Here is a 9,743-nt window from a genome sequence, read left to right on the forward strand (position 1 = left end):
AAAAAAAAATTGCCATAGTAACTTGAAAAGAGGTAATTTTGGAAGCAAAAATTTTTGTTTAATGAAAAATTCATGGAGCGCATTCCACATTCACCATTAAGCCAGACTTCTATCACAGAAAGAATTCAGTGAAAAACCACTTAGCGCTTTCCTTCTTCCGCGTTAACAACATATTAACAAACACCACTAAACATGAAACAATTTTCCAATTTTACATTAAGTACAAAAATTCAGCGTTAACAAACAAGCCCTTAGTCTACCACTTGAGCTATGGATCTGGGTGTTTTAAAAAAAAAAAAAAACTTATTTTTTTAAAGAAAAAATGAAGATCTTTATGATAAATAATCACATATATAATTAATAAAATCATATATATAAAAATAAGTCCTATATTGAAATATAATAAACTAATGTAATAACTAAAATATTAGTACGTATACACCAGGTCAACCCGATCAACCGACCAAGCCCTTAGGATTGGGTTAGGCTTGGATTGAGAATTCCAACCCGAGATTGGGTTGGGTCGGGTTAAGGTTGAGGTACAGGAACCTTGGGTTGGGTTAAGGGTTGAGCACCAGCCCAGCCCAGCCGGCCCGACTTTCAGCTCTACCGCCATCTGTGCAGGAAATTCGCGTCCGAGTCCAGGTGCAGCGCACGTGCGCTTCTATTGGAATTCTACGGCTATAAATAGCGGAGAGCCCCAATCAAAGGCGGAAAGAGAAGCAGACGATCCGATTTCTGAGGTATCTTCTCAGCCCTTTTATTTCTCTTTCCTCCTTTTCCTTTCACCCTCTCAAAAACGCTTTTCCGAATCTGAAATCTGTTTATTTATTTATTTATTTATCGTTTTGTTCTCAATTTCTGCTCGTAAGAAATCCAATTCCTTTCTAATTATGTAGATGTACTTGTGTTGATTTCGTGTTTTGTTGAGGTTTCTTGGTTCAGATCCGTTGAGAAATTATGGTTTTGTCATGGTCGGAGGTTTCTTGCAGCAATTTGACTGGTTTCAGATGCTTTTGTACTGGAATTGAGCGAATTAGGGCTTTGAATGTAAATTTTCGAATTAGTTGGGAAATTCAAATGAATTTGGTCCCTTTTTGGATAATTAGCCGTTTTGGTTTTTGATTTAAGCGAATTACGGTCCGATGCCTGTTTCTGGATAATTTTCAGATTTTGAGAGGTTTCAGCTGCCACTGTGTTTGATTAAATGAAATAGGGTTTTCAAACGTCAAATCTCAAGTGATTTGGGAAATTAAAGGGATTTTGCCTGCTTTTTTTGGATAATTAAGCAGTGCTTGAGAGATTTCAGATTTTGTGTTTGGTTGAAGAGAATTAGAGTTTTAAGTGATTAGTTCGATTTATCTGCATAAAATCAGTGAATTGTTTTTGTTAAGCTTTATTGATTCTAGCTCATGAGAAATTATAGATTTAGCTGCGCATCAGTATTTTGTTTGAACTTTTTGAAGAATTTTCATATGTTCTACGTATTTTTGGAAAAATTGGGGTCTTGATGTTTGATATGTTGAGCATTTGAACCCACACGGGGTTTGGGCAAATGGCAAGCATCGTGGGTGTGCTCCCACATACGCGAGTTTGATTCCCCTCTCCGGGATTACCTGATGCACGTGGTTTGCGGGTGATTGCTTGCATCCACAGGGAATAGTCTCACCCCAAAATGGGGGCGGGACGACCTGATGTCATAAATATATGTGTGCGCATGCATTAAGCATTTGAAATTTGAAGAATTTAATGATCTTTCTGGTTAGTTTTTAAGCACTTAAGGCTTCTGTAAAAGCTAGCTGTTTATGTTGGAATTCCTGAGTTCTTATACATGATTTTTTTTTTTTCAGGGATTTGAGATTTGTTTGAAGAAGTTGCTCTAAGCTTGTGCTAGATCAAAGCAATCAGGCTCTTTCTTGGAATCTGCATAACCTAGCCAATTTTGAATTTGTTGAAGAGATTACCTTGTTTTCGTGCAATTCCATTTCTCTCTAGTTGCAAATTGGTATATGAGACTTGTGAATGTTTTGGAACCCATTGATTCTCCTGCAGTCATTCCCTAGTTGCTGGAGTCCCAGTATTTCTGGTTTGGATTGATGTGATAAGGGCTTACACGTTTTCGAAGAAATTTCTGATTTATTCGGAGAGATTTTAGTGGTCGCAGTTTGATTAATGTGGCATACATATATTGATGAGCAGGTGATTTGTTTCTCGGACTCCTAAAAAATTATTCCACACTGGAGGGGAATTGCTGGTCCAATTAGGGCTGGCTTCTGTAATTCCATCACGGCTCTAAGCAAAGAAAGTCGCGTAAACATTAGAAGGGGTAGAGAATGCTTGAGAGATTGCCCTAAGTCCTTGCTTGCCTCCCCTTCTTTTCACGGTGGTCGGGGTGCCTTACCTTCAGCTGGTGGGCATCCAGCAGATCTGACCTTCCTCGCAGGTGGTGGTTGCTGAAAAAAGATCATTAGACTTAGGTTATTTTTTGGTTATTGGAACTTTGTATATAAGCATGGTTTCAGTCAAGCAGTTTGAAGATGACTATCATTTGTGGAAGCAAAACACTGGCTCTGAGTTGTCCAAATGCCCCCGACTGCCTCTAAGTGGTGGGTCTTATCTATTTATTGAATTTTGTTATGTTGTCATGTTTGTTTACTTGCTGTCCAGAGATCTTGTTGTTGTATTCTTCATCCTCCTGATATGGCTGTCATAATGGAAGAAATATATCGGTTACTTTCATTGCAGCTAAAATGTGATATTTCTTGATATCAATTGCTATATTTCTATGTCATGTTCTATCTTTAGAAAGTTAACATTAGATATTTATGCTGTTTTGGTAGATTATACTTGTGGTTTCATTTAAATGCAAAGTTTCCTCCATCAGACACCATTATGTGAATTATGGTTTGTTCCTATTTCTTTGCTGTTCATTCATGTTTAGAGGTTGCATGTGAAAAAGTTGTTTCTCAGAAGTAAATTACGGGACATGTTTCTTCTTAATTTTTTTATCTGGTTGAAACACATTTAGAATACTAGAAGTATAATGGAAGATGCATATGGTTATTCACTAAATTAAGTTGCAAAATCTTAGTTCTCATGTCGATAGTCATTTTTTGTTTAGGATACGCATAACTGGTATTTACTCCTTTTTATCTTTTTCGATCATCATCATTTTTTATTTTTTTGGAAGATAACAAACAAATTTATCGGGAAGATAAAAAAGGAAAGGATAAGTTCATCCAATGCGATGGATAAGATTCCCATATGGAAAGAGAAGATCAATTCATAACTTCCGCTAGCTCATCTATGATACAGTTTGTCTCTCTTGGGACTTGATGATTACTAATTTACATGGAATGACTCTGCATCTTCTGGTCATTTAGAATAAAGGCTAACTTTTGTTGTTTCCTGCTCGTTAGATGGGTTGGTAGAGACAGTGTAGTGTGTGTGAGTGATCCAGGCTTCAAACCTTGGTAGCCTTACCTTTGAAAAAAAATGCCTACTTTTGTTTGGTTTCTAATGAAAAAAATTCCTCGTCATTTAAAAAGAAAAAGAAAAAAAGAAAAGAATAAAGGCTAACTTCCAAGGCCAGGGACATCTCCTCGACTCCCTCACCCACCCCCAACCCGATTAAAAGAGGGCCACCGACCTATTTAACCAAGTCCACTTGATGTTTGCCACAAGATGAGCAATACACAAAATTATCTTAAAAATTTATGTCTTTCCCTTCCAAATTCTCCACATGATCGCATGGGGAAGCATCCTTGTATTGAACCTCTACATGTGAAATGCCTACCACCGTCTGCTAGCTCTGCTATGATCTCAAAAGGACCCAATCTATTTCCAGAAGGCAAAAGAAGTGAGACCAAATATGCCAACCCACCTTGCACCAATAAAGGGGTGATCTAGGTAAACCTAATTGGTAAGTTATGAGTAGATTGTTGGTAGGGGCATCTTGCATGTTGCATATGATTTAGGTTTATGTACTTGGGTGAGCATTTGGTATTTGGCTTTGAGTTCTTACTTCTACTATATGTGAGTTTTATTAAGCAAATTATAAGCTTTTATAGTGTTCTATTAGGAAAATCAGTGGGATATTTTTTTTACCAAGGGTCATCTATTGTAAGTGTCACTTAACAAACTTTCTAGTTGCTGAGGAGATACACAAAGGTGGTTCTTGAATCCTTTGGTGCTCAACTTATGTGGAGTGATGATTTTCTTGGATTTTTAGCAATAATATGGCATGTGGAAGCATTTTTACATTGTAAGTGATATTAAAGTTGGAAATGGCAAATGGTTGGATAGAGGTGAAAAGCAAAAGGAAGAGGAATCTGAGAAAACAACAGCTTGAAAATCTTGTCTATTTGTTCATTTCTGATATCCCTTTTACTTTGAAGACCGTGGCCAAGTGAGAGATCCGTTTGTACCTATGGACAAAGCTTCTAGGAACCCTTGGGGATTCACATTTGTTAGGTTCAGTTGCAGATTATGAAGCGATCAATGCTATCAAACATCTGAATTGGTCAGAGTTTCAAGCTAGGGTTGCTGGAGTAGAGTTTCACCTTTTTTGCTTCATCCACATATTTGTAATCAAGATCCTTTTCACTGGACCGATCCAATTCAAAAAATTGTCCTCATGGATGTTGCCATGATATTCAGGAACTTCCAACTCCCTACTTTGGTCATAATAATCCATCCGTCCCACTTGTCACTTCTCAACAAAGGGAGCTTCATGATGGAACAGGTTGATGTCTCTCCCACTCATCTCGTTGTCATCGTCTTCTTGAGTTGGTTGTTCATTCCTCGCTAATAGTGTAGTGAGTTGTTGGGAGATGGTCTACATTTGTCTCCCTAAGATGGAAAATCTCTCTTCTACTAGATTTGCATCTTCCTCGTCCATTCTTCATGCATCATGACCTCAACCTCTACGTGGCATCATTGTAGGATAAGAAGCTCACACAATAACGAAACAATAGCGGGAGCCGAGGCTAATATGTAGCTAACAAATGAGAATCGTTAACCTCATGCAGTTATATCATACCCTAAGACCAAGTCATGCCCAAACACACCCAATCCAAAAATAGAGATTCTTCCACTTGAAAAGAAAGGAAAAACAATGCAATAACCAGTGAATAATTGAAGCTTTATCCATTTTTGAAGTCTTAGATCATACGCCTTATGTGTGAAAACATGTAATTGCACAAACCCTAGCTCAAGGCTTGTAGAGAAGATAAAAAGATGTCCAAAAAACTGCTGGATATTTTCTGTTTATTGAGCTTTATATGAAAGAAAACAAAAGAGGTCCTAGCACTAATCTGGGTCGTCTATCAAGCATAAAGTATGGGCAGGATGTTATAATCTCAGCCCTACAATCTTATTTTAAAGGAAAAGACTAAAATACCCCTATTTACTTAAGTGAGACACAAGTAAGAAAAAATAAACCAAAATTCGTCTAAAAATAAGATAAAATTTGAAACTAAAGGGAAATGCTACCAAAAGACTCTTTCGTGGACCTAAAGGTGTACCACGAGTGATACAATGCGTGGTCCATTGATGGGTTTATGGATTTGGCCCATATTGGAAGATATTTGGGGCCCTTTTTATGCTCTAATCCATCCCAAAAATCCTTGGCAAGTACACATCAACCCGATCCATCAACATTAAGTAGTCCATGTCCTCATCAAATAGTCCTGCTAATAAAGCCAATCTCCAACACATCCTTTTATCCTTTCTTAGCCCTACTCCATGCCAAGCCTTCCGATTGATTCTGGCATCACCCAGGCAACATTGAATAATCCCATGATTGACGTTCGCATGCTTTGTGCGTAAGGGCAATGGATGAAAATGTGATCGACTGATTTTGCATCCGCCATGCATATCACACATATATTGGGCATCGCCAAGTATCTTTTTTGAAGATTGTTTGCCATTAGCACTCTTTTTGAAGATTGTTTTCATCTTTAGGGAACTTGTCAGCCATTAAGATTCCCCTCTACCGGTTTGGTAGCCAACCAGCCCATGGTAGTGGTGCCTATGGAGGGTGGTCATGCTCTGCTGAAGAGGAGCCCAGTTTATTGGATTCTCTTCTTCTTGCTCAGGTATACCAACTATTTGAATATCTCTGCTTTCAGAAAAATTTCTTATATCCAATCCTTAATGCCCCATTGCTGTATCATTTCAGTGGGAAGATTGCGCATGGAAAGGTCTTCTCAGATATGATGTGACGGCTTGTGAAACAAAGGTACTGTAGTTGTATGTAAGTTGGGAGGAATTGAGTCTGTACAAGTGGGGCCCATGGTTTTGTGATGGGGACTGGTGATATGCTGGGCCCAACACTGGATGTGCCATGTGTGAAACACTGGTGATTGGTTAATTATGGGTCCCCATTCATTGGAAAGAAAGGCCAAAATGGAGGGATAGCAATTAGAATCTTCAATGCGGGAGAGCTTCTTGACATGGTACATCCAGTGGGGCCCATCAAAGCAACAGTCTTGATTTACCTCTCAAGCTAGAGGGCACTTTAAATTTCCTCAGTCCAAGGATCACATAATTCCTTATAAATTAGTGTATTTTTTTGGAACTGTTGGAACTTTGGTATTTCTCCCAGTCATGGTTTTCAGTAATAATTAGGAGCCTGAAGTCTGAGTCGTGCATGCAGCTCATTAGCGGCCATTGGAAGTTTGTTGCTCAATTGAATGAAGCATGGAAATCCAAGTGCTTCACAGAACTTGAGGAGAACAAAGCCCCCCTCCAGAAGCTGGACCCTTTCAAATTCAACCGCATGAAAACCCGCAGGGAGGAGCTACTCTTCTGCGTTGCAAGTGGGGAGAAGGCGAAATCTGAGCTCATTACTTTGTCTGCAGTGCCTAATGATGCCAACTTGATCATTATCAATGTCTGTTTCCAAGGCCTGGTGTTTTTTTATTTTTTATGTTACAGTTTGATCTGAAGCTTTTTCCTCCTTGCCTGTTATTGATTGTATGTCTCGTTTTTCAAGGCGAATCCTGTTGAATACGGCCATGTTTTCCTTGTGCCACGCAATTTCTATCATCAGTCATGCACTCTGGATGCAAGATCATTAGAAATGGCCACACGGGTTGCTGTTGAAATAAATAATTGCTCATTCCGTGCCTTCTATGACTGTCCCACATCTTCAAGAGCAAGTCATGTATATTTTCAGGTGATTAACTTGCTACACCTTGGCTCTCAGGTTCTTTTCTTTATTTCAGAAATTCCAGCTTCCCAGAAATGTGAGGGGCATTCCTGGTAGATGACAACAACTGCTGAGTTGTTGGTGGCCTCCAATGTGAATATGGCCATTTGCGAAAACCAGATTGGTACACTCATCATGTGGGCCTCCACTAGATGAATAGAATGGATTGTGTTAAAAAATTTTGCCAACATGCAGCACTTATGCTGGGTGGGCCAGCATCATTTTTTTAAACAGTCCTCATCATGGTACTGGCCATCTTATGCATGGGTCAGATGTCCCATGTCTTTGGGTTAGCTCTTGCATGTCCCTATAAAGATGCATCTGCATGCAGGTCCCAGCAACCCCCCTCCATTCTTTCCCAATAATTAAGATTAACATAGAACCTTTATTTCCTTTGCTATATGTGGCTTCACTTCTGTTTTCTGTAAGCACACTGACCATCTTCATTTTCACGTGTGGTTTACCAGGGGTGCTACTTTGCGAACCCTTTACCTGTGGAGCTCGTGCCGGCCATGCCTGTATGTGGGGATTGGCAGAAAAGAGGGATGCAGATCTGCGAGATTGCAGATTACCCTATCAAGGCTCTGTTGTTCGATGGCAATGACAACTTGAAAGGTTTGGTCAATTTAGTTTCGGAGATATGTTCCTACTTGCAAGACCAGGAGACTCCCTTCAGTCTTCTGATATCTGGTTGCGGCACTAAGATGTTCTTGTTTCCTCAGGTGAAGTAACTCTAGACATTTTTTCCTTGTCTTTTATTCGAAGACCTCACAATATGAGCAATCAACATGAACCTCATCCAACCTAACTCAGTTCGGGTACTGAAGCCACAATTCAGTTCCATCTAAATCGGTTTTGATTGTTGACGGGAACGACTCTTTTATAAAATCCTGTTTTTCCACCGTGGAACTATGTATGCCACCCTTCCTGCATCTTTGTCTGGTGTATGCAGGTGATTTGGCCACAATAGGTAGGCCATTCTCAAGGATTAGAGTCCTCTGCCCAAAGTTTCACACTGCATGCCCATCCTTTTCAGTTTGGATGGGTGGGGCAGTCAATGTTCAGCGATCCAAACCATTGGTCTCCTGGGTCCCCCACACCATGTCTCCAGAGAAGTACTGATTGGACAAACCTATCCTTTGGTTTTGTGGCCAAGTAATGAACAAATTAGAATAGAAATGCATCACCAGTCCACGATTCTAGTGAAAAAGGCAGAACACCAGCCACTAGAACCTTCAAATCTGGAGATTTTTGGGTGCATTTCTATCCACAATGGGACGACAGATGAATGGGGTTGAATTTCCGAGTCACAGGTCCCACTTTCACGCCTGAGAGGCCGAGTATAGGCTAGGCCTCCCAAACCTACCTCAAGGGGCATGTATACCATTTTACTTCGACTAGGAGTGTCTAAGCAAGTCCCCCTCCCTAGTTGAAAATTATTGCTTCACTCTCACTCTCTCTCATGTTGAAAAGTATTGCTTCTGATGCTGACTGTGGCGTGGATGGGAATTCAGGTGCGCACACCAGCAACTGAGTGCGACCATTTTTCTGCTTGGCAATGTGGTGGTCACTTTGTTTTCAAGGGGAGGCATGACTTTGACCAGGTTACTGAGGCTTCTCTGGCCAAGCATCTATCCACCGTCTCCCTTGAAGATGATGCCTTCCAATCGGTTAAGCAGCTCTGCTGCAGTGTTGCAAGCAATAAGCTTGTTTCTTGAATTGGGCCTGCACCCTTTTATTGGACTGTTGGATCCAATTGGACTTTGGACTTTAATATCATACTTTTACCTACTTCTCAAATAAATAAATAAATAAATAAAAAGCATACTTTATGTTTGTGAAAGCCTTTTTTTTATGCTACTCTTGTAATAACATTATTTATTGGTATGGTTGAAAACCTGTGAAAAGTTATTTTGGTGTGGATTTATATGGTATTAGCAGCTCGGTGGATTGTGAGCCCCATGACCAGAAACCAGGGAGGATCTCAACCACTTGATCAATGAGCATTTACCTGTCCCAAGGGTGGTGCTGGGGCCCTTCCTGGCCCAAGTGAGGCCCATGGTTGCACTGATCCTAACCTTTGGTATTATCTTTCTGGACAGCCTATGTGCCAAATGTCTTAGATTTAAAGATCCTAGCCGTTGAATGGATTTTTGCTTGAATGAGGACCATTTTTTTTTTCTCCTCTCTCTCTCTCTCTCTCTCTCTCTCTCTCCAGGTTCTGTCTGCAGTGCGAGGCTCTCCTGTGGTTGATGATGATCAGCCTATTTGGGAGCCCATGGGACCATCATTTCAACATCTTGGGTGCCGGGACCAGGGAAGATCCTAAACTTCCCATCAACGGCACCCAAAACAATGGTAAGGGCAAGGTCCATTTTCAAAGGAGAAGAATTAAAGTGTTCAGTATTCCAACATGAGAGTATCTTCATCCACGGTTAGTTCTCCCATCTAAACGGTTTGGAGCGCTAAATATGAAGATGCATCCCATGGCTATAATCCTCCATGTATCCTCTGTCAACAGGGATGTATT

At 40.2% G+C, this 9,743-nt stretch overlaps 1 protein-coding gene across 1 annotated transcript; it reads left to right on the forward strand.

Annotated features, from left to right (window-relative positions):
* Positions 1-898: 898 nt before the first annotated feature.
* LOC131244363 (GDP-L-galactose phosphorylase 1-like) lies at positions 899-9,124 on the forward strand. Its single transcript, XM_058243987.1, has 8 exons — positions 899-1,761; positions 1,851-2,606; positions 5,965-6,098; positions 6,182-6,241; positions 6,659-6,895; positions 6,998-7,180; positions 7,681-7,935; positions 8,728-9,124. The coding sequence occupies exons 2-8, from the start codon at positions 2,513-2,515 to the stop codon at positions 8,929-8,931; spliced, it is 1,167 nt and encodes a 388-aa protein (XP_058099970.1). The 5' UTR covers positions 899-1,761; positions 1,851-2,512; the 3' UTR covers positions 8,932-9,124.
* Positions 9,125-9,743: the final 619 nt, after the last annotated feature.

Source organism: Magnolia sinica, chromosome 1 (assembly GCF_029962835.1).
Source record: "Magnolia sinica isolate HGM2019 chromosome 1, MsV1, whole genome shotgun sequence".
Taxonomy (NCBI): Eukaryota; Viridiplantae; Streptophyta; class Magnoliopsida; order Magnoliales; family Magnoliaceae; genus Magnolia; species Magnolia sinica.

What these genes read in the sequence shown, in the direction of transcription:
- LOC131244363 (XM_058243987.1), top strand. Translation starts at nt 2,513, where the DNA reads ATGGTTTCAGTCAAGCAGTTTGAAGATGACTATCATTTGTGGAAGCAA. An exon ending in ATTCTCTTCTTCTTGCTCAG is followed by an intron (nt 6,099 to 6,181) that starts GTATACCAACTA and finishes GTATCATTTCAG; the next exon opens with TGGGAAGATTGCGCATGGAA. An exon ending in TGACGGCTTGTGAAACAAAG is followed by an intron (nt 6,242 to 6,658) that starts GTACTGTAGTTG and finishes TCGTGCATGCAG; the next exon opens with CTCATTAGCGGCCATTGGAA.